The 25,130-nt window shown below is 45.0% G+C and overlaps 1 protein-coding gene across 4 annotated transcripts in view; it reads left to right on the top strand.

Annotated features, from left to right (window-relative positions):
* The window catches only part of PSD3 (pleckstrin and Sec7 domain containing 3), a 744,476-nt gene that overhangs the window by 91,954 nt on the left and 627,392 nt on the right, over window positions 1-25,130 (top strand). For 2 of the 4 annotated variants that reach the window (XM_034647652.1, XM_034647649.1), the window contains exon 3: window positions 15,814-16,698. In XM_034647652.1, coding sequence (XP_034503543.1) covers window positions 15,934-16,698 — 765 coding nt within the window. In that variant the 5' untranslated portion in view covers window positions 15,814-15,933. Of the gene's footprint in view, window positions 1-6,381; window positions 6,579-15,813; window positions 16,699-25,130 lie in introns of those variants that run through there. The other 2 variants (XM_034647651.1, XM_034647654.1) reach the window with 2 other exon arrangements.

Genomic DNA, 25,130 nt, shown 5'->3' with positions numbered 1-25,130 from the left:
CCATCAAACTGGAACCCTGACCCTGTGCAACACAAAACTTATTTCCCTTCCTGGAAGAGAAGAGTGGGGGCCTCGGAAACCCAGGGGCCTTTCTTTAAGACATATCACCTTCCCTCAAGAATGCACAGAAAAAAGGTTTTCTGCTGAGGAGGGAAAAAATAGTTTTAAGACATTCCATTTCAAATTCCATATCCCATTCCACTTACATGAATTCAGAAGCAAGAGCAGTTGTTTCTGATTAGAAATGTCTTGTAGGCTTTTGCAGAGAGTGTGGCGTTTGTGTCAAGCAATAAAGACAGTTGGGGACTTAAATAGGGCACTTCACATGAAGGAACACTGAGGGCAGAGTTCAGAGGTGGGGGGATCCGGAGTGTGTTTGGAGAGCTGCAAGGATCCAGAGGCAGACCGGGACAGCTATGTGGGGTACCCAAGGAGAACAGCTGCCTGTGATGACAAGGGCAGGACTGTGGCACCAGGCCACCAGAGCCAAATCTGCTTCCTCTAAGAGGCCATTAGGCTCATTGCTTTGTGCACAGCCCCCCTCCCCACCTCATCGCTCCAGAGGTCCCAGCGTCCCCAGCATCCATCACCACGGTCTCACTGCACATTCTCCATGTGTGCCCTGACCTGATCCAGTCCACGTTCAGTTCCCTCCTGAAACATCTCCATATCACCACCTCTCTTTCGAAATATGGAGGTTCTCTGAAGACACCTTTCCCATGGCCCCCAAAGGCTGTCTTTTCTCCCACATTCCATGTAACCAGGACCCCAGAGTTAAGGTAGATATCTTCCTCGCTTCCCTGGGCCACCTCCAGACCATGTTTTCCTGCAAAGCCTTGCCCTTTGACATTCATGTGACTTGGACACACTACCTCCCTAGTCTCTGTCACCTCCCGGTCACACTTCTTTATTCGATCGTTCCCAGGCTTCCTCTCCACTCCAAATTCTGTCACTCTTTGTAACGGCAGCATTCCCAAGAAGGGCTATTTTAATTCTCTGGCATCTCAGTTGCTCACCTCCTTGTCTTATATGATCTTTCCTTCCCTGTACTTCCGTTACCTCCTCTTATCGTTGAACCCTGGACAATTTGCACCACCTCTGAAATCTTGAATGCCAACATTAAGCTCCCAGACCATCCATATCCTTCTAGTTTAATTATTCATGTTTCCTACTAGAAAAGTCCTTTCATCTCACCATGGCTTCCACCTCATTGATCCTCCCACTTTCTCACTATCCAAAAATACCCTCCTCATAAATGCCTCCCTTCCTGCCTAGGCTGATTTCCATACTCCACCGTTCTAATCATTTTTTACAAAAGCCATAAATTCACTTCCCTCCCATTGCTTCATGGATGTGTTATGGGCAAGGATCCCCAGTAGCAGCATAAGGAATGAATTAAATTAGAAGGAAATTGAAGGCAAAACTGTTGGGAAGATAAAGTGATTCCACAGATATATATCTATTCTTTGAAAAGGTAACTAGACTATATAAACATATGGCTGTACTAAGCTACATTTAGTAATTTTATTCTTCATTAAGAATTAATAATATTTGACTTGACCAAATAGTTCAGCCTTGGGTTTTTCATGTTCAAATTATCATGGTCTTTGAGTAAATTTCTTAGATTATCTCAATATATTTATGACCACAAGCTATAAAACATTTATAGTTTGTGGTTTGGGGGCTAATCAGGCCTGAAAGTATCTTTCCACAGTAATTGCAAAAAACCTCCCATACTCAGCTGGCTATTTTTAAACACAAACAACTTCTCACTCTTTCCGAATGAGATTGCCTTAAACTCGGAGAGCAAGTGCTCTTACTCAGGACATGTGTGTAGCAGCTCTGAAGGTCTCAAGCCTGTTTCCTTCAAGTATCTGGATTGAAATGGTGCCTGGAAAAAGTCATTACAGTGACAATGGCTCTGAAAACTTCAAAAATGGTCATACAGATTTTAAAGATGTATTTAAAAGCAAATAAACAAAAACTAACTCTACCCAAATACCTGTGAAACGAAGGAGGTCGAACTCTACTCTAAATACCAAAAGAAATGAACAAAGAAAGGTGTCGAACTGAATCGATGCCAAGAGACCTTTAGCAAAGGGCTATAAATGGCTATTTTATTCATTGTTGTTTCAAAAATCCAAAAATTCTAAGTGAAGCCAGCACACTGATGTGTCTGGTTCTGTGGTGGTAATGCCTTCACAGACCTGGTGATGAAAGCACTTTGCTGCCTACTGAAAAGGAGGTACATCTCAAGCACCTTGCTGGGACATCCTCAACATAGTGACCCAGAGAAAATGATGGAAAAAAGGGGGAGAAAAAGATGGAGCTCCTATGAAAGGCATCTGAAAAAAAAATTAGTTTTAGTTTTAATTGTTAGGACAGAAAACGTTATATTGATCCCTGGGTAGTTCTAGGACTAGAATGGTTTATCCTAAAGAAAGTGCTGTGAAAAGAAGGGGAAACTTAAAATAGTTATAGTTAAAAAAAAAAACCACAAAAAAACCCCAAAAAACTTGACAGATTACTACCAGCAGATATTCACAATGTGACTAGGTAATTTTATGCCACTCTAAAAAATGTATTAATGACATGCATCTGTCATATACTTGGGCCTCTGGGGAGGCATCTGAAAGGCAGCATGGCGGGTGGAAAGGGCCCTCACTTGGCATCAGGAGATGGGTTTGTTCCAGCCAGATCTCTGACTCTTACCACCACTGACTTCAAAGAGTTAGCTTCCCTTCTCTGACAATTCTTTCCTCCTCTTAGACTAAGATGTTGGCACCCACCTTAGGCAGGAGAAATGACATCTCAGAGACTAACCAGGACAGAGTCTACGGGTGCAGATGTGTTAAAGAGTGGAGTAGAAAGCCAGCCTCCAGCTTGGACCTCATCTTTCCTGCAGAGCGGGAAGTGACTTTATCCACTGGGGGAAGAGGCAGGGGCCCACGTGAAGAGGAAGTTTGGAGGAGTGTCTTGGTGAGCAGAAGCACATCAGAAAAAGCTGGCAAAGCCACAGTAACATTTACAAGCACAGATATGCAGTGAACCTGACAAATGGCTTCTTGCAGCGGCAGCATTTTCCAACGTGTGCAGCTGGAAGATGGAAATCCTTGAGCAGTGGGAGTTGGAGAGAGAGTAGGGGTCAGGAAGAGGTCCTGCAGTCAAATCTGAAGAAATATTGCAGAGTGCATTCCCTTATTGAGGATTCATGGTGTATATTAGCATACTGAAGGCTCTGGGGAGACTTACAGTAAAGAAACAGGATCAAATCTTTAATCCTGAACTCACTTGACTATAGAAACTTTTAAAAATAGATGTTTGCAATGGTTACCAGAGGGGAGGTGGGTGGGAGGATGGGGGAAATAGGGGATGAGAATTAAAGGGTACACTTATCATGATGGAAAAATAAAAAAAATGGAAAAAATATGTTTGTTAAAATTTCACTGAACACAATAGCTAAAACACTGTTCTAGGGTATAAAATGCAAGCTTGCTAACAAGGTACATACCAAGGTATATACCTCAACCCTGAAGGATTGAGCTCCTGCCACTGCCTGTTGCAAACCTAATGTTTAGTACTACGAAGCCAAACCACCTGGGGCTCATCTCTGCCCACCCCATCCCCCAAGTCTGCACACCCCAGACTGCCCTGCAAACTGCATGCCCCATGGTTTCTTTACGTGTGTTTTGCTCACTGAAAACACAAATGCTCTCCCACCCTTCAGACGGGCTAGTTCCTATTCATCTTTTAAGATCTGTGTAAGAATTATCCAGGAGGGGGGGCGCCTGGATGGCTCAGTCAGTTAAGCGGCTGCCTTCGGCTCAGGGCCCGACGATTGGGATCAAGCCCCCTCCCCGCCTCCTGCTCAGCAGGGAGTCTGCTTCTCTCTCTCTTTCCCCCTGCCCCTCCCCACCACTCATTCTGTCTCTGAAATAAATAAATAAAATCTTTAAAAAAATACAAAGAATTATCCAGGAGGCCATGCTTGTCAGGGATGTTTTATAACTTTAAGTGGAGTCATACATTCAGAAAAATAACTCACTTGTGCATAGCAATATCCGTTCTATAAACTACTTTCTTACATATTATCTCATTCAGTCCTTGCTTCTCTTCTACAGGGAGACATTATGATCATCGTTTTATACGTGAGAAAATGAGGTTCAGCAAGCCCCGGTGACTTGCCCGAGTTTACCCCATCAGGAAATGGCAGAAGCGGGGCATTCTCGCTTCAAAGCCAAGGCCTGGCCAGACAGTGGGTATGTGAGCCATTGGGAATAGGCTCCAAGCATTTAAAGAGCTTCTTGTAGAAAAAATCATCTGCTTCTCCCTCCTGTCTCTTTCTCAGTGTGTCTCTTTCTCTACCATCGTCACTGCCAGCATCACAGCGTCTGCCCCTCGGATGGGCCACCAGTGACTGAGGACAGGCAGTCTAGGGTGGAATAAAACTCGTTTGTACCCTGTGCACACGTCTCTTCTCACAGCTGCTGCTGTTCCCAATTTTCTGCTTGGCTGGATTTTTTAAAGAGTGTTAACTGTGTTTTTCCTATTGCTAAACGCAAAACAAACAGAAAGCACAGTCACGTGTGTGTACACATGCTGGTATATTTCTTTCCGAAGCAAATATTTGTAATAACAAGGAGCTGGAAAGGATGAAACGTGTCTCTAAAAAAATTTTTTTTCATTGTTTTCCATATTTTAAAAGTAGAAAGTGACTAAAGGAAAATTCTCCAACTATAGTTGGAAACACTGAACCCAGGAAAACCCTATGCTGTTGTCGGACTTTACCTTCACCAGCTGCGCCCCCTGCCCTTGACTTGTGTGGAGTTCACTGGGAATAGTGGGTGCAGGTGAGACTCTCCCTGGCCTGCCTATGGCCCATTCTCTCCTCCTGCTGCCCCGCTCGCATCTCCAGGAGCTGCTGAACCTGGACGGTGTATGAAACAGCCTCAGAAAAGCACTTGCACCAAGATATTGGTTGTATGATGGGTTTGCTCCTCCCAGAGTAACTGGAATTTTACAAGAGAATCCACCCCCGCCCCAGGTGATGACTGACCCAGAGAAACGGATCTGTAAGGGTAGAACTTTGGATCTGTGTCACCCTGGTGAGCATCTCGTTGGGGCCGAGTAGGCCTTCCTGGCCTCCTTCGAGTTGCACCCTATGGGAGGGCATTTTCTTTTCCCACTTCTGAGGCCATGCTGACTACCCGGGCGAAAGAAGCCGTGCTAAGTTGAAAAAGAAGCCCTAACACGTCTGTGTGTGAAATGCAATGAGCAACCATTTTCTGTCATTGAAACAGCTGCACAGACCTAATGAAAAGCATTCTATTTCAAACAGTTATAGTTTTAGGTATTGCTTCCTGCCCTTTACCCTTCACTCTTCTTTTACTCCTTTCAAGATAAATAGGCCTTTCCCCCCCTGCTATTAGAAGATTTCCTTCTGAAAGGCACAGACTGTGTGAGAAGCACATCCATTCATATCCAGCTGAGGTAGTCGCTGCTGCCTGGTCTGCCAGGCAAAGGGGAACCGGATCCATGTGCCCTGTCTGTCTGCATCTACCCACCGGGCACGGCCACGTGCCCACCAGCCTCAGTGCCCCATACTGGCTCTGTTCTTCTCCCAGCAGAAAGGACATGCTGTGTCTCCCAGGCAGCGTTTCTGTTTGCTTCCTGACAGGAACACGGCTTGAGGGCTGCAGAGAATGACTCGGACGCCTGGCAGACCACACTGGTTACTGCGGCTGCTGCTTGGTCCACGCACCCTCAGAGCCTCTGTTTGCTCATCTAAACCCCAAGTGCCACTGCGTGCTGGGGGAACTCGTGAAATGTGGCCTGTGAAGGGCCTGGCGCCCTCACCCCCAGCGCAGTGTGGATGACTAGCTCTCGCCAGATCCCCAAGAAGGGTTTGCTGGGCTGAAGCACGGAATCGAGCGCACTAACAAACTGTCTTTCACAGACTCAAAGTCATTCCTCCTCAAAAGCCTTAAAAGACTCCCGTAACTTTATTTTCAAGGCCTTCTGTGATCTAAACGTCCCCCATTTCCCATTATAAACCATGTTTGCATGCACGCCGTCATTTTGAGCCACTTATCATACACCCTAAACTTGCTACATCATGCCCCATTTCTGTGTTTTTCCTCTAGTTTCCTCCAGCCTTGAATGCATGACTTCCTAATCTTTACCTATTGTAATGCTTCCCGACAAGGCCAGCTCAGGTGGCCTTCCTTCCATGAGACCTCCCTGACCGCTCTGTCAGAAAAATCTCTCTCTACTTGTACCTCTCTTCAGTGTTTATCACATTCTACCTTGTATTAAAGCTGTGTTTTTCTGTCTTCCCCATTAGATTACAAGCTGATTAAAGGCAAGAACTTGTCCACATACACACTGTTTCTTCATTTAACAAGTATTTATGGTGCTAAGCTCTGTGCTGGGGACTAGGTGTGGGGTGAAGAACAAAGTCACGTGGTACCTCCCCTGGTCCTGTGGGAAACAGACTTCAAATAATTCAGCAAATCAGTAACTCTGGGATGACACATCGTGATATGTGCTATGAAACCTATTGCAGAGACGCATCGTACGTAAGTACATATTTTCCGAACTGCCCTCTCTTCCTACTCTCATCTCACCTTTGACTTGAAAAGTCAAACGTTCGTGATGCTCCTTGCCTGGCAGTTCACGCCCATTCTAATCTCCTTATCAAATGGGTGCTGGACCACACCCTACGCTCTCTTCCAAACACATTCTCTTTTTATTCAGTATGGGAATGTTTCATATCTTTAAGTTCTGGTTCCTTTTTCCTTAGTAATTCCTTCTGTAATTCGCTTCTCTCCTCTCATATTTTACTGTAAGAAGTCAGAAGAAACCAAGTCACTTCTTCAACGCTTTGCTTAGAAGTGTCCTCAACAAAGCATCTGATTTCATGGGGCACCTGGGAGGCTCGGTCGGTTAAGCATCTGCCAGATGCTCAGGTCATGATTCCGGGATCCTGGGATCAAGCCCGGCATCTGGCTCCCTGCTCAGCGGGGAACCCGCTTCTCCCTGTCCTCCCACTCGCACTCTCTCTTGCTATCACTGTCTGTCTCTAAATAAATAAATAAATAATCTTAAAAGCATCCAACTTCATCCCTGGCAAGTGCTACCTTCCACAAAATACTAGTACACAAACACAGTTCAGCGGCATTCTTCACCATGTTATAACAGGGATGGCCTTTTCTCCACTGTCCAATAACAAGTTCCTTACCTCCATCACAGACCTCATCGGAATGGCCTTTGTTGTCCGCATTTCTATCAACATTCTGTATGTGATTATTTACCTATTTTCTAAGATGGAAAACTTTACAGCTCTCCTTTCCTTTCTGAGCTCCTACCACAATTGTCTACAAACGTTCCTGTATGCTAATTTCAGCTTTGTTGAGCAAACAACTAAACCTCTTCCTGCCTCCACCTGTAACCCGGCGGCAAAGCTGCTGCCCCCTTCTTAGGGATTTGCTGTAAAGCATCCCATTACTTGGTATGAATTTCTGTCTTAGTCAATTCAAGCTGCTTTCACAAAATACCACACACTGGTGGCTTATCAACAATAGAAACTTATTTCTCACCGTTCTGGGAAATCCAAGATCAAGGTGCCGGCCAATTCAGTGTCTGACGAGAGCCTTCTTCCCAGTTGCACAATGCTGACTTCTTGGTGTGTACCCACACGACAGGAGAAGGAACAGTCCTCTGGCCTCTTTTTTTAAGGAAACTAACCCCACCAAAACAGCTCCTCCCTCATGACCTGACTACCTCCCAAAGGCTCTACCTCCAAATACCACTGGGATTAAGTTTAAACCTAATAAATCCTGGGGGCACACTAACATTCAGTCCATAATAGCATTCACCTATTGACTCTCTGCAGTGTCCTCTCTTCTGAGCCCTGTAGCACTGTGGCCTCATTGCATCTAAGGACGTTTCCTTACTTGTATCTGGATTCAGAGTTTTCCGTGCAGGCAGCACCCCCACTGGATCGAAGCTGCTTCTGGGCACTGACTAGTGCATACTTACCTCTGCAGTCCCTGCCACACAGGCGATGCTCAACAATATTTGTTGAAATGGTGAATGTGTGTCCCTTGGTGGCCATGACATACATGCCGCTGGTGTTAGAAACCTCAACTGACATAGACCAGAGGAGCATAGAGGAAGGCAGGGAAAAACAAAACAAGACAAAATCAGAGAGGGAGACAAATGTCTTGTAAGAGACTCTTAACCATGGGAAACAAACTGAGGGCTGCTGGAGGGGAAGGGGTTGGGCTGGGGTCACTGGGTGATGGGCCTTAAGGAGGGCATCTGACGGGGCGCCTGGGTGGCTCAGTCGTTAAGCGTCTGCCTTCGGCTCAGGGAGTGATCCCGGGGTCCTGGGATCGAGCCCCACATCAGGATCCTCTGCTGTGAGCCTGCTTCTTCCTCTCCCACTCCCCCTACCTGTGTTTCCTCTCTCGCTGGCTGTCTCTCTGTCAAATGAATAAATAAAAATCTTTAAAAAAAAAAAAGGAGGGCATGTGACATAATGAGCACTCGGTGTTATATGCACCTGATGAGTCACTGACCTCTACCTCTGAAACTAATTAAATAATATATGTTAATTAATTGAATTTAAATAAAACAAAATTAAAATAAAACCTCAATTGTTTAATGAATTTGTCTTATCTTAAAAGAAAGCATCAGAATTCAAATTCTCCTTTATAGTCTTAACGTGGTAATTATTCAGTAACACTCTGAGTTAGGGCAGATATTTTTATATTTCACGTATAGATGTTGAATCTGTGCTCCTGGTGAAGTGTGGGGCTAGACCTGCAATCTGGTCAGAGCTCTTTTCTTTTTCTCATTCTTCTCCAAAACAAAGCCTAGGCCTGTCTCCAGTGACCATCAGTCCTTTGACCTGAAGCCCCTGTCAAGAATCATAGCAAAAGCCCAGAAATACTAAAAACAAAACAGGGAATCCATTTTGGATAAGTAAGTATCCCCAAATATTATCTAGCCTTATTATATTCTCGACTTCTCCCTTCCTGTTACTTAAGGGATTACATCATGCCTTTCTTGGGAGAGAAATTGTGTTTAACACTGATGCAGGTGACTGGTTTGATTCTGGATCATATTTTTGCCCTTGCTGGAGTCAGGGGATAGAGCAAAAGATCAAACTCCCAAGGACCGAAGATCACTGTGTTTTCCTGTCAGACCCTTTATGCAAGGGCATTATTACTGCAGGGTAGCGAGTGAATGCTCAATCAATATGTGCTTAGTAAGTGTTTTTATTATTAAGGCCCGATAAAACCTCCTTCGTTTCTATTTAAACAGTGCCTCATTGGGCAAGTTGGTATGCCGTACACACAGCTTTCCAAACCCACTGCTGAATTAGTCATAATTTGATAGTGTTTCAAGTGAAACTATTGTCTGGTATATCTCAAAAATTACCAATATGTGGTTCTGATCCGAGTATACAACTAAGCCAGATGTTTTACTTAGGGCAGAATGGTTGCAACACTAAAATATTTTGGATTTTTGAGACTGAGTCAGGAGTTAGCAAAAAGACAATTTCTAAACTTTTTGAAAACTTCTTTCTTTCTTTTCTCTCTTTTACCACAGGGAACAACACGTGACTGGCATTAGAATAGAAGTTGTTGGCAGAGCATGCTAGGAAGGGAAGGATTCCTGATGGCTGGAGTGTCTGGCAAGGTGTCAGAAAGCTGATGGAATCTGTACAGGGCCCCAGAAGGCAGTAGCGTTTGCATAGGTGGGGAAGACAGAGAAGGGAAGGGGCTCAAGCAAGGGTCTAAGTGAAAGTTTTGCATGGGGAACACACTTGCATGAGGGGGATCCCATGGAAGAGCAGTGGGAGGAAAGTCTGGAAAGAGAGGGAAGGTACAGGCAAACCAGCGGTTAAGATTATCTTTATGTTGGAGACCACAGATCATGGGCATGACTGACTTGGGGTCTTAGAAGACCGAGGCAGCAGCAGCTAGTAAAATCCATTGAATTGAGATGGAGTGAGCACTGAAGGAACTTGGAGTGGACTGGAATGAGGACAGGGATGCTCTCAAAGGCACTTGGCCCCTGTTTGGAGTTAGGACAAAAGGGGCTTGAATGCTGGCTTTACCTCTTGTTAATGACCTTGGGCAAGGTGCTTCATGTCTCTGGGCCTCAGTTTCTTCATCCTGTGGCCTCTTGAGGACTAAACTGGGTAGCAAGTGGGAAGTCCTTGGCACATGGTGGCACTAGATGAAATTGCAGCCATTATGAAGTTCAATAGAAATGAGTCATTTCCTCTAATTAGTTATAAAATGTTCACTTAGATGTAATCCCTATTCATCTAATCAAGCTTTTTTGAAGGCTGCTTCTGGCAAATGCACTAACACTGTGAGGAAAGCTTCGCTGAAGAACGATCTGGAACAATTAGAGATTAAGTGAAGGAGGTATAGCCTCTGGCCCTGACCTGGGTCTTAGAACACAAATAACTCAAACCTTACTGCTTACACCACAAACTGTCCCTATCCCACCCCACCTCACCCCTTCTGTAAGGTGGAGCCTGCTCCCTGCCTGGCTGCAAAGACCCCCACCTTTGACTGTCCAGCGCTTTCACAGTGGAAAAGGCTTCAGAAACCATGAACTAAAAGACAGCCAGCCAGCTGGGCACGACACAGAGCAGAGCATTTAAATTCCTCATGGGCATCGCTCTGGTCTGTTCAAGAACTTTTCCCATTTACTTCAAAAACAGTCAGCCTATGGGGTCAGATGCCGGGGTAGGCACGTATCAACTTAAAACACAAGTCACTCAAAACGCGCCCATCTGTGGGCGGGGGGGGGGCAGTCAAGGTGGCAGGCAGTAACAGGAAATGGAAATGGGAAAACTCCATCTGGTTCTTCCAAAAATAATCATCGCAAGGGGAAATATCTGACATGGTGTCGACTCCTGAAGAAATAAGCCGAGCTTGCTTCTTGGGGAGAGGCAAGAAACGGTCACAGGCGAGTGAGTTTGAAGAAAGTAAGAGATGGAGGAGTTGAGGGGACCGTGTGCCCCTGGCGCTTGAAAAGGATGTGAGGAAAGTGTTCTTGTCTTTCTTTTAACCTTTCCAGATCTCAGGCTAGTTTATCTATAACATAGAAGATAAAGTTGGTCCCTGAACAGAGGCATTTGGAAGCAGTGTGGCATCACGGAAACCCCGTAGACTTTGGCGCCTGAAAGACCTGAGTCTGCGTCCACTTGATTGCTATGTCACTTTGGGAAAATAGTTTAACTCCTGCACACTTAGTGTCTGCTTTGAGACAGAGACTCTAATATTTACCTTGTTGTGGGGATTAGAAGTGAAAGATCTAGATCTAGTTATAAAATACCCATGGCAGTGGCAGGTATATAGGTAAACATTCAGTAAGTGGTAACCGTCAACGCCGGCATTAACATGTTCACTATGAAGCAAATCTCCTTATATAAGCCACAACTGGAGGGGAGGTGTATTTCTAACCAGTAGATAGACTGTCCTAAAGAATCTTGAAGCCTTATTTGAAATGGCATGAATAGGAATGTTCAGTGCTTATTATTGGCATTGCTCGGACTCTCCTAGGTCATATCTTTCAGTTCAGTCCATGTTCCTGCCCTAACATACTCTCTCTGGCCTCTTCTTGCCTCCTTTGCCATTCAGGTTTCATTTCTGCCAAACTCTTCCTCAGTCCCATGCCCCACCCTTTCCTCTGCCCTATTTCTCATTCTTTCTTGACTCAAGAATGCATTTTCCATGGTGCACTGGGTGTTATACACAAGTAATGAATCATGGAACTTTACATCAAAAACTAGGGATGTACTGTATGGTGACTAACATAATATTATAAAAAATATTATTAAAAAAATAAATAAATAAAATAAAATTTATGATTCATAAAAAAAAAGGAATGCATTTTCCAAACACATATAGCAGGAGAGGCTAAACTTCCTATAGCCTTCTTTCCTTCCTATCAGGCTGTGGATGACCAACAGGTCACAAACTGGTCACAGTGACTCCAGAAGTTTCCCAGTTTAATTAACAAGGGTGGACCACTGTGGATACCACCTTCTGAGAGAACGATTGACTGCAGAGAGGCAGGTTGTGACTCTTTGACTTTAACTCTGAATAGAATATTTCCAGGAATCCTTGGGATTCCCTGGAACTTGCACCTCTAACACTTGTTCTCTGGAATCACCACTCCTGGGAGAAAACCTTATCTTCAACTCAGGCAACAGATCTTGATTGTACCATTTTTGTACAATCTTGAATCATTTTAAGCTCTTAAGAGCACCAGGGAAACAATTTCAGAGAGGCTCCCTCATCAGCAAACCTAACACTTGTGTGGTGACTAGGTCTTTCCCAGGAATCCAGGCTTTGGAGATGGGAAGCACAGACAGGCTGAACCAGCTGCAGCGTTGATTGGGCCCACCCAGCCTAGGGAGGGGAAGAGCCAGACCTGGATGAAAATCTCAAATCCCTGTCCTCCCAAAACACATTGCTCTAAGCAAGTGACTTCGTTTTCCTTATTCTCCCTTTTCTGCATTTCTTTTCTTTTTTTATTTTACTTATTTATTTGAGAGAGAGAGAGAGAAAGAGCCTGAGTGGGGGGAGCAGCATAGGGAGAGGGACAGGCAGACTCCCCACTGAGCAGGGAGCCCAACATGGGGCTCTATCCCAGAACCCTGGGATCATGGCCTGAGCCAAAGGCAGACACTTAACCGACTGAACCATCCAGGTGCCCCTCTTTTCTGCATTTCTAAAAGGGGGATCCTGCTGCCTGCTTCCTAAGGTTGTCATAAGATTTAAGTGAGAGAAGCAAGTACTCTGATATCCCTCCTCAATGTCCAGTCCCCACACCACCCTTGTTAAGATTCTAGAATGTTCTTTTCCTCTCTAAATGTAATGAGAAGAAATCACTAGCAGAAATAGAGTATAATTTAAATTATCTGTTGTTTGCGATCACACCTTATGAATCTTGAAGGTCAATGGTGGTGGGAGTCAACCTAGAATCCTTTCAGACAAAGAAATCTTGAGTCTTCAGAGAAATCAGAGACAATGATTTAGAGTTATTATTGATATTATAACAAAACCCATGCTGACTTTAAGACCTAATATATATGAATTTTGTGTTTACAAAGTATTCTTACATAGATCATCCCATTTGATCTTTGAGGTAATGCTGTAAGGCAGGAAAGGCAGAAATTTATTTTGCTCAGGTAAATGCACTGAAATTCAGAAATTTACTGTGAGTCATAGCTAATAAATGATCACATCAGAACTCAAGCACATGTGTCCAGACCCCAATTCACAGCTGACTCCTCCCTCATCCCAATTAATTCCTTAGCTCTTAGGTGCTTCATCACATGAGAAGCATGAAAACATGCGTGTGATTGCCCACCGTGGATTAAATACATACATTTCATGTCACAGCTCAACCTTTCCGTTGGGTCAACCAGTTTTCTGTAGGCCTTAATAGTATGTGGGTATAAATTCTAAGAGTTGCTAACATTTATTGAGAAACCATTATGTGCCGGCTACTAAGCTAAGTAAGCCCTTTATATACACTTCCACCTAATCCTCTCAGCAACCCTATAAATTAGATATTGTTACCTCATCTTAAACTAATTATCAGAGAGGTTAAGTAATTTGCTGAAGGTCACACAGCCACACAGTGGATTCAGAGAAATGTCTGCCTGGCATCAAATCATGTGCTCTCAATCACAGTGCTATTTACATCATAGCAGAAACCCATGTCTCTCTGGCACCTGCCTCAACTTCTCACACAGAACTTCAGCCTCCCTCTAAGGTGCCCCCCAAATACTTAGGAGGGTCCTAAGGAGATGTCTTACGTGTGTCCTCCAAGTAAGCCCTGTCAGCCCTTCTGTCGACTTTTTAGTGGCATCTACCATTCTTTACTCTTCTCCTATTCCAAACCCGCACAACCCAGAAACGAAATATTTGGCCGTAGTCACTTCTGGGGTAGGCTTACAAATAAAAAGTTAGAAGAGAGAAGTGTCGCGAACACACTACCACTACCACCATACTTCTTTTGTACATCGTTTTATTTGGAGGCTGGAGTTGAAGTGAGACCTCTCATCTTCTCACTCTTCAAAGCCCTGGCCTATCTGCAGCTGTGGGAAGGAGGCAGCTGGTAATCCTCTCACTCCCCTGAGCCGCACACTCCTCACCTGCAGGACCAAGGTGGTGCCACGTCCTCAGGGGACTGTGTTCTGCCTTGAGTCACACAAGGTGTGCAAAGCACCTGCTGTAATGCTCGCCACCATAGAGGCTAAAACAAAACGATGGCTTCCTCTCACCCAAGTTCCTGTTCTGTACAAACACAGAACTCCTGGCCTTCTTAGCGGTTGATCAGTTAACAAACTAGCATCTGTTGAGTGATTAGTGTCCAAACAAGTAATTTTAGGGGAGAGTGGGCAAATTACATGAGGACCGGACACAGGACTTCTGTTGAAAAACAGCGTGATCAGATCAACATATCATTATTTCAGTGGACGGGTCTAAGACTTGGGTATAACACTGCTTTGCCACAGTTTCCTCTGTAATGGTGTTTGTTGTAGAGGGTTACAGTGTCCCATGCCTACACGAGACAGCGCTGGCACAGTTCTCAGGAGATGTACACTGAGTCCTTTGTCAGCTGTCTGGAAATGAGGGCAGAGCTGCCATCACCTTGGTTGTAAAGGCTGTGCAAAGACGTTTAAAAATAAAAATAAATGGAGAACCCCTGCCACCCATCCTGAGAACTTCCCAAGACGCCCTGGCCAGCGGTGGTCAGCCAGGGCCGTGGCCCTGCATTACCCCAGGGGTGCTGCCGATGGAAGGTAAGGGCCAGGGGCCAGGGAGGGAGAGGGGCTCAGGCTCGTGTGCTGCAGAGCAGACAACTCTCTGGGCTCTGGGCTCAGTCTGTCTCCTCGCATAATGTCCTGGTTCCCTTGCAGTCAAGTCCACACTGAAAAAGAAAAGACCTTTCCCACCTCCTACTCTCTTCACTCCTCAGGGGCAAGGCCACAGGACTCAGAATGGTCTTTTCCACTGTGAGAGGTATCGAGCCTATAGTAACACGGAAAGTGAATTACTCAGTGGATTTTCAGGTGGGTTACTGTGGTTCTCACAAGAGGCTGAAGTATTTCTTTAAAACAAACAAAAGCCCCTTGCATCTGGTTTGTCACTGAAGGTTTTTTATTTCATCTTTCTGTCACTCTCTCTCTCTTTTTCCCCTTATCTCTTTTTCTTCTTTATCTGTTTATTTTTATTTATTTGTGTGTGTGTGTGTGTGATGTCAAGTAGTTTGATATGGAACTATGGGACTAACGCTGGGGCACGCCTAAATAACCACAGGATTTAAAGAGGAAATTCATGAAAACATTGAAGTTGTGTACAACTGTGTGTTACCAATGCAGGCAGGGAGACTGCAAGCACACTCTGGTGTCCTGGAGGGTTCATCTCTACATCACACAGTGTCTCACAAGTCAGACACCAAGGAACAGGTGTAGCTAATACAGAATTTAGGATTAAACAATGAAACAAATAACTTTAGTGTTTTCATTTCAAATATGGGGAAAGGGATATTTAATTAAGAAAAAGGAATGCCATCCGACACACCAAGGTGAGAGCGGCGGAGTCTTGACTGTCCGCTCCCACCCCTCAGTCCCAGAGTGTGCTCCACCAGTCTGTCTGTTCTTGTGATTCTCTGAAGTGAGTGCTGAGTCCAGCCCCACAGCCAACATTCCGCCTGCTCCTTGAAGACTCCCCCTGGGTGCTTAAGGCGTGTCATTTGCTTCCTCAGGCTGTCAGTGGAAACATGGGGCCAACTCGTGTCTGCCCACAGCTGCTGGCATTCGCATCCCTGGGCACTGAGGTCTGAAACTCGACCCTGGCAGGAGCCAGCCCTACCCCCTTGGAGGAAATGGCTGAACAGCCTGAGCAACAGCAGATGAAAACTTCCTTCCTCTCCATCCAGCTGCAGGCCCCCCCTGCCCGCGCTCCCCCCTCCCTGTCTGCAGCCTTGGCAGCCTGGACAGCAGCCCCAGGGGGCCCGGAGGAGGGACACATTTTCCCAAGTCCCAGGACTGGCTTCTTGGCAGGCCGGGACCTCAGGCGCACACAGGGCTTGGCTGCTCCCCCCTCGCGCCTGCCGCAGAAGGGGGGCTCTGGGACAGAGGAACCAGCTGCTTTCAGTTGCTCTGCTCTGAAGGAGGAGGAGAGAGAGGAAAAACCCCGGGACCTGCATGTAAGGAGGGGTCGCGTGTGCAGATCCCCACGTCACAGGCCTTCCCTGGCCCCTGCCTCCAGGAAATTTGGACGACGACAGCCCCTGTCATGCAGCCTTCCTAGCCCAGCTCCTGTAATGAGCGATGAAAGGAGCAATCCCTCCATGGGCTGGGAGCACTGGGCAGCCACCACTGCCCCCCAGGACCTGCGGAGCACGGACCCTCGGTCTTGGGATGCCTGGGGATGTTCAATTCCACAGTCCAACCTGGCTCACACTACTGACAGGGGTGAGAGCGCTATGCTGAGGAGAACGGTCGCCACCTGCCAGGTGTTCCCAAACAGCTGTGAAGAGGGAGCCGGGAGCACAGCACGAGCTAGGAGAGCAAGGCTCTGCAGATACTGTCCACGCATTCAGGCCAGCAAGAGCTACCCGGCCCCGCCTGCCGCTCTGCCTCTCAAGGTAAGAAAGGGTGTGTGGCTGAATCCCCGGACTCCAGCTGTTCTCTTGGAAGAGGGCTAGAAAGTGGGGACAGGTGAGTCCACCAGGGTTCCCAGTTCCTCACACTTGGGTGTCCCCTCCACTGTGGATGGGGTGCACCTCAATAGTAGAGGACTCACCAGCCACAGTCCCCCGGGCGTGGAACAACTTTTTGTTTGGAAGGGGAGAGTGAATAACTGTTTCCCAAGATTTCTGCCAAAGATAGGAGAAGAGAAATTAGGCAAGGAAGTACATACTTTTAGGGGAAGACCAGAGGAAGGACAAAGGAGGTCTACAGACCTTTACAGCCCGGTGATGTGCCAGCCATCACGCTAGATGTTGTCTTAGATCCCATTTATCCTCGTAACCACCCTGAAGAATAAAGGCCCATATCCCCAGTTCCAGATGGGAGAACTGAGAAGTGGCTAGGCAAAAATCTTCTTCCTTCCAAAAAGAAGAGGACAGAAGCAAAATCTGTTCTCCAGAATGGGCTGTGGGAACTTTGGGGAGGCTTCAGTGAATTTTGTGGAGGTTTTCAGAACTGGGGTGCAGCTTGGAACTCAGACACATCTTTACATGTTTGACCCTCTAAGGCCCACGTCTGCTTTCCATCACCCTCCCCCGCCCCAAGAGGATATGTAGCCTGGACATCAGCCTCCCAGCCTCCACTTCCCAGCAGGAAGGGAGGGGTAGGTAAGTCAGCGTGATCCTCAGGGTCTCTTCCAGCTCTTGTGGGCTGTATCTCCAATCACGGCCACGCTGACTCTGTTATTAGCATCTTGTTCTCCGCATCTCTGACTCCACGCCCTCATCACGAGGCTGCTCTCTCCACCCAGTTCAGGTGTATGGCTCCCAAAATGAGTGGACAAAATACAAAATTATGCTTTTATTTCTCCTTTCTTCGCAGCATGGACAATTTGCTAAACTTTGTAGATGCATAGGTGACAGCAGCGAGGGTGAGGAAGAGTGTGTGTGTGCTGGGGTTGCTGAGAGGAGATAGGAGAGTAGGGATTTTGTTGGGATATGTGGAAGGTTGACATGGAGGGGACTGTCAGGGACCTCACAGGAGGAACGGATGAAATTCATAGCATCAGAAAATGAGTCTTCCATGGGCTTGGAAGTGATGTGGCTTCATGTAGATTCTGCGGCTGTCTCCTACATGCTTCTACACGCCATCCTTCCTTTCCCTTTCCCCTTTTAACAGGGAGCCTGTACGGTCACAGTTAAGAAAGGATGAGCCCAAGCTCTATTCAGGGGAACTCTTAGAAGAAGAGAGATGCTAGCATGCTTCCTTAAGAAATAGTTTACATTCCTTCCTAGTTCTTGTATCATTCATTTCCTACAGGGATTTGGAAGGAATGACATACCCGTGCGTCAGAGCCCCGTCTCTGTATGTGGGGTCACACAGTAGTTGTTTATGTACTTTAATGCTGGTCTGATAACTTGAAAACGCCATCTTTTCCTACTCTCCCCTCCTATCTTCCAGATATAAGCCAAAGCCTCAGAACTGTTGCCATTTGTCTAGGGAGAGGCACCTTGGGAGTTGGTCCAAGTGGGTAGATTTCTGCCTTGTCTGCCTCATGTAGCCCCTTTTGCTAATGGGCTCCCAGATATCTGCCCCCATCTAAAGTAGGGATTGCAAGATTCCAGACTAAAAACGTAGATTTGTATACAAAAGTGTTGGGCCAGTGAAAGGGATACTCTGTAGCCCTGTCTTAAAGGAGAGAAGAAGAGAGGCAAATCAGTGGGACATTTGGGTAGGACCAGGGAATACACGGTTCATGTAGGGTGGGACTCAAGGTGGTTAGGAAGCAGGGCTAAAAAAATTAACCTTGAGTTTGCTGGTCAGGTTTTGTGATCCCCTCCACCACAGGAAGGCAAGTTGTGAAATTAGCACCCTCAGACCACAAGTCCTTTAAATGCCTTATGGCTATTATTAACCAGGTGACCCCTTCCTGGTCTTCTGTGATAGAGAAAGGAGAAATTAACAGAGACAGATTTTCCATCTGTGATCCTGAGCTGATTAAGGTGTCTGGATTTGCTAGATTAGTGTCTGATAATTCTCCAGTGTTCTCATGTTTCTCATAGCTGTATAAGTCACTGCAAAGTGGCAGAAGGGTGATTAAAAACATCTTCTTGTCACCTATGAATGGAAAGCCCTTGATTAACTATAGTGGGAACTTCCACTTGATGTACTCATGAAAAATATGATCAATCATATTTGTTAAAGTGAAACGCTGCTTATATGGAAGCAAAGCCTGCACAGCCTACATGTGTATGATAGGATCGAGGTTCTTGTATCAACTTTCCAAGCAGAAAAATCTGGATCGTAAGCGTAAACTCTCTTCTTCGCAGTGCTCCAGATGGCTAAATTTATCGTCTCACAGTTGAAACAAATGGGCTCCAATGTGAAAATTGTTGACTTAAAGTCAGCATAGGGAATAAGCACAGCAAATCAAATCAAATCAATTGGTTCCTAATTTATAGTAAAAACAATTTTAGCGCTCTGTGACCAACATGGGCCTTCCAACGCACTATTTCCTCTTATTAAAACCTCAAAATTCTGCAAGGATATACATTATTATCATCCCCCCTTCACTGATGAGGTGACAAGATGTTTAGGGATAGTCAGGCAACTTGCTGTGTCCTATGACTAGGACATGGCAGCTCAGGACAGAACTCTAGTTATCCACTCCGAAGTCAGAGCTCTTTCAGCCTTCTCTCAGTGTCTTCTGAGAGGGTGAGATTTCCTTGGAAGGCAACCCACTGCTTCTAGAACCTGGGATACTATTCTTCTACTTTCCCTGGCGGAAAGAATGGGAGAAGGACCCTCAGGAATATCGGATCTAGTGACCAGCCTTGCGCGAACAAGTGTGGCTTTCTAGAAGCAGGGAAGGCCTGGGTTTGCAAGACGCGGAGTTCCAGCTCCTGGCAATGCCAGCTGAGGGCTACAACATTCCTGTGGGGAGCCCGTCAGTGTGAATCACAAAATGTTCCATGGTCTGAGGCCAGAGCCTGCCCTAACAGTTTCTTGGACCCCATGTTCTGCTGCCTCTCTGTGGGAACGAGAGGAACTGTCAATGGGTGGCTTGAATTTGGGGTTAAAGATGCAAAGACCATACAAAGATAAAGAAAACAGACACAACGCAAGAGAGGGAAAGAAGCTTTCTCTATAATCATTTTGGGAAATTTCCATTTTTTTTTAAACTAGGTCTTCATATCTTACATATGTTATGTTTTGAAATAACAATAACTTTCGGTATGTAANACAAGAGAGGGAAAGAAGCTTTCTCTATAATCATTTTGGGAAATTTCCATTTTTTTTTTAAACTAGGTCTTCATATCTTACATATGTTATGTTTTGAAATAACAATAACTTTCGGTATGTAAATGACAGAAAAAATTTCCCCCAAATGCCATTTTTATAAACCTCACAAAATTTTCACCTATAGCTTTAAATTTCCCAGAAATTTTACCTCTCTCTATTGGTCTTCCTCTTTCTCTTCCTCTGTCATCTCAAAAGAAATCACCCGTTTGAGTTCTTACCACCAGCTTCCAGGAGTGTTCAGATCTGGAAGACAGGGTGGAGAAGGAGCAGGACAGACAAGGAGTCCCTGGGAGGTTTACCCCGGAGGGAGACAGGGATGGGTAGTTCTTCCTTAAGGTAGTGAAGGGAAGTGCCCGTCTACTGTCCTATAGGCAGGCCTTGTCAAGCAGACTAGAAAAAAATAGTTTTAACTTTCTGTATCTTGGATTGTTTTGCCTTAAAGTAAGACCAATGTCTGAAATATAAGTCTGTAAAGTGCATTAAATTTTTTTAAAGATTATTTATTTATTTATTTATTTGAGACAGAGCCAGCGAGAGAGAGCTCGTGCGCCTGTGCAGGAGCAGTGGGGAGGAGCAGAGGGAGGGGGAGAAGCAGACTCCCCGCTGAGCAGGGAGCCCGACACGGGTCTCCATCCCAGGACTCTGGGATCATGACCTGAGTGGAAGGCAGACGCTTAACTGAGCCACCCAGGAGCCCCGAAGTGCATTAAATTTTTGATGGAAAGTTTTTATTTAAAGGTCTCTGGCACTGGAATTTAAGACATGAAAATGNAGCCCCAAAGTGCATTAAATTTTTGATGGAAAGTTTTTATTTAAAGGTCTCTGGCACTGGAATTTAAGACATGAAAATGAAGCTCTGGTTCTGGCAATTAACTCGCTAAGGGGCCCTGACAACTCACTGAACAAAGCAGGTTATCACATTTGTTCTCTGAGGTCTTTCCAGTTCTCACACTCTGCATAGAGTATGAATCTACAAATCCAGAAAGGGAATGAAACTGTTTGGTGAAATGAAAGTGTTAAAACAATCAGTTTGTCTCTAGAAAGCAATGATTTTGTCAGATGACCTCCCTGCANAATGACCTCCCTGCAAGGAAGATACCGAGTGGGCCTGCCTCTCTGGGGAGATCTGGGACTTAAGCGAGCGCCAGCGGGCTATATCCACAGTAGCACCGTGCCTGCATGTAGGAAATAGTTGAATGAGTGAAGGGATGAAGGAATGAACCTTTGAAAGGCTGATTAACATTCACTGGGATGGAAGAATCCGTGCCTTTTTTGAGCAATAAAACAAATCCCACCATGGAATTTTAGGGCCAGAATTCCCAGCCATCTGCCCCAATGATTGATATTTTCTTCTCTGACCTGATTCCAGGTGAATTAAATTCCCTTCTGGTGCTGAATACTGACACACACACACCCCACCCCCCTCGCCCCGGGGTATACTTAACCCGCCCCTGGAAAAGGTCATTTATCTTATCTGGGGTCAACACTTAATTACCCAAATCTGTTTGACTTTTTCTGGCCTGTCGTAAGTTTAGAAACTGTTCTGAGCATAAAATGGTAGATAATTCTATCTTTACATTAATCCTTCTTGGTGAGCAATTTAGAATTTTAAAAAAGAGCAAAGAGAGAGCTTGCACAAATGCCCATATAATATTTTAACAGCAGTATAGATAAATATGCAATGGTGTCCCTTTTAAAAGATTTTGGTACTGAGGAGACAGTACTGATTGGATTGAAAAGCTTATCTTTAGTCTATTTTACACTGCATTGGTTTTGACACAGATGTCTTGATTTATTACTTGAGTAAATGAAGTCTGAGATGGCAGAATGGGTTTCAATTCTTTTTTATCTTGTGATTTGCCTCCGTGTTCCCATGACAACGTTTTCTCGCTCTTATTCTCTCCTTACCCTTTCCTTTCACATTCAAACACAGAAGTCCTGTGGATCTTTGTACGAGTGCTATGCTCAAGGAACTATGTGCACTGCGGGCGGCATCTTGATTGGGAGAAGAGGGCAGAGAGCACACCGGCCACTTTAGGGTTGGGTGTCCCTGTGACATACAGAAAAGCAATTGGAATGGTAGCTGGGACATAGGGATTCTGGCCCTCTCTTTGATTAAGTTAGCTAAGGAAGGACAAGTCTCTTCATTCTGGGTCTTAGCACCTTGTCTACAGTGTGAAAAGATTAGACTGCTTTCCTCCCATCTAGTTCTATGATTCTAAGTTCTTGCTAATCCATTTGTGCCTACTTTAAAATTTAACGAAAACTACAGCTTTTGATGACAAATCTCTGAAAGTCCATCATATTTAGAAGTTACTATGACTTGGAAAACCCCTTTATTGGTAAAATTAGATGTCTCTTCACTATCCAGAGGATAAACAAGAACTAAATACTTTTTAAAAAAAAGATTTATTTATTTTTAGAACGAGAGTGCAACCAGGGGGGAGGGACAGAAGGAGAGGGACAGAGAGAATGGCAAGCAGACCCCCCACTGAGTGCAGAGCTCAATGCCAGGCCCCATCTCATGACCCTGAGATCATGCCCTGAGCGGAAACCAAGGGTCAGATGCTCAATAAACTCAGCCACCCAGGTGCCCCAGAACNGCAGAGCTCAATGCCAGGCCCCATCTCATGACCCTGAGATCATGCCCTGAGCGGAAACCAAGGGTCAGATGCTCAATAAACTCAGCCACCCAGGTGCCCCAGAACTAAATACATCTTAGAACACTTTACACCAAGTGTTAATTGTTTTTATAAAATGTTAGCAGCATTAGTCAAGTATTAGTTTGGCCTGAGACATTTGGACAAAGAAACTAAAGTTGAGTGTTTTTTATAACTATCCAAAAAGGAGTTTTGTTTTGTTATTCTCCCATTTTAAAAAGGAAACAAATGCTGGAAGGGTTGTTCTGTGTTTTTAGTCTCTTGAATCAATTATTCAGCAAAGGAGATATTTGGAAATCAATGCCAATCAGAAATTAAGACCTAGAATGGTGAAGAGACTTGTCCTCACTTAGCTAGTTTGAATTAGTTCCAACAGATTGCCTCAGTTTAACTTTGAAGGTTTGTGCCCTTGAACAAAGTGTTCTGCTTGGAGATTTAGTTAGGATTCTTGGTTGCATATAATAGAAATCCTCAAGGATACTTTATCCCAAATGCAGGGCATTCGTTGGAAGAAGGACATGTGTATGTAAGAGTAGGGTCTCATAAAACCCGAGGGCCTCAGGACCCTAGGATGTGGAGATGCGGATGGGCCTCAGGACCAACTGGAGTGAGGGCTCCAGAGATTTCAGGGCTCTCTATCTCTTTTCTCTGTTGGTCTCTGCTCTTCTCTGAATCATTTTTTCTCTTTCTGCATATCTACTTCTATTCCCTCTTCCATAGGGGGGAGCATGGCCACCCACAATTCCCAGGTTTACATCTCCTCTCTTTAGAGACAATGCAGGCTAAGACTGGAACCCCTTAGGCCTGCTTCCCAATCCCCCAGGAAGAGGCTCCTTGGTCTAGTGTGGGTTGGGTGTCATGCTGGTTTACTATGGTGGGGGCGAGGGCAGGAACAGCTCACGGGATACTATCAGGTCTGCTGAGAGCCCAAAGATGGTGATATAAATGTGTATCTCAGAAAGGGACAGTTTCTAGAAATTAATGGGACGTGGAGAGGAGGGGAGCAAATTTGGACAACCAACCCAATGAATGACCAAAAACACTTTCAGGGAGTTGTCAACTAAATTTATAAAGTGACTGCTTTATATAAATGTCCTATATGTGCCTTTCCAAATTTTAGGAAAGCTAGTTTTTATAGCCTTTGGGGAGATTTTTTAAAAAGAGCGTGCCTGAACTAAGCAATATATTAGAACCAAAATATTGCCTGATACAGTTTATGAGTAGATTTGCTTCTAGAATCCGATATTGGTCATGACATTGTAAATTTTCTCTTCAAATATGTTTCTTCTTCGTAGGCTTTTCAGAGACTATGGGATGCTAGAAGATTTATACACAGCTAAGTCCTTAGTGGAAGTGGGGTTCTATACAGAGCAGATTACCATCCCAGAGTCTGCATGTGGTCTCTTCCACACCACAGCAACTCACTGGGACCCTGACCCACAGTATCCAAGAATTGAGAACAACAAAAATCGTAAAGATAACCACATTTCTTGAACTGAGTTACACTGATTGCTTGAACTGAACCATATTAATGAAGAACAAAAGGTGGTGGCAAGAAGGAATGATGGGTTCCATGCAGTTCACAGGGCTGCACTACTGCAGGGCTGTGTGCTTGAGGTTCCCTTTCTCTTATTCTGAAGTAAGCAGCGGCTGCCACGCGGTTTTGGCTGCCCTTTGTGTTGTGCATATTTCCTGTGATTATATTTAGTCAATTTTTACTTTTTGGAATTTAACCTGCAATTTTCAGGATGTGTGATTTTGTATTAACCTTTCAATTACCAGGTCCAGCAGATTATGAGCCAAAAAGCTTCATTATTCAAGCACTTACAGTGTTTTATCATTTAAAATCCCACTTTATCAGCAAGGAGCTTGGTTTCTCTTTATTGAATTCTCAAAGTGATTGTTTAATGGAGGAACGATTAAAATGTCACACCATTTATCCCATGCCACAAGCAGAAAGATCGCAGGAGAGTTGGTGACCTACACTCCATCTTTTTCCGTAAAGGATTTCAAGCGTACTACAACTATAGCACAAATAATAAATAAATAATGGTAAAGGTAAATAGTAATAAAGAATCAGGTCTGGAAAATATAACTAGGGATCAAGATGAAGAAGAGATCAAGTGAAAATCAGGAAAAGAACAACAAAACAACATATATGCTGTAAAGGGTTACAGAGCTGGCGTTTTTCAAAGTCAGATTTGAGTCTGTGCTTTCCAGGCATCCATGCTATAAGGGACACGATTAGTTGCACAGCTGCACAGTTCCCATTGTGAGAAGGGAAGGAGGGAAGGAGAAAAGGAAGGAAGGAAGGAAGGAAGGAAGGAAGGAAGGAAGGAAGGAAGGAAAGAAGGAAGGAAGGATGGATGGATGGAAGGGAGTTTCTTTAACATGTTCCACAAAAATAATTCTCTCAGAAAACCAAA

The sequence above is a fragment of the Ailuropoda melanoleuca genome, chromosome 18 (assembly GCF_002007445.2).
Source record: "Ailuropoda melanoleuca isolate Jingjing chromosome 18, ASM200744v2, whole genome shotgun sequence".
NCBI lineage: Eukaryota > Metazoa > Chordata > Mammalia > Carnivora > Ursidae > Ailuropoda > Ailuropoda melanoleuca.
This window is presented reverse-complemented; position numbering and strand designations above follow the sequence as displayed.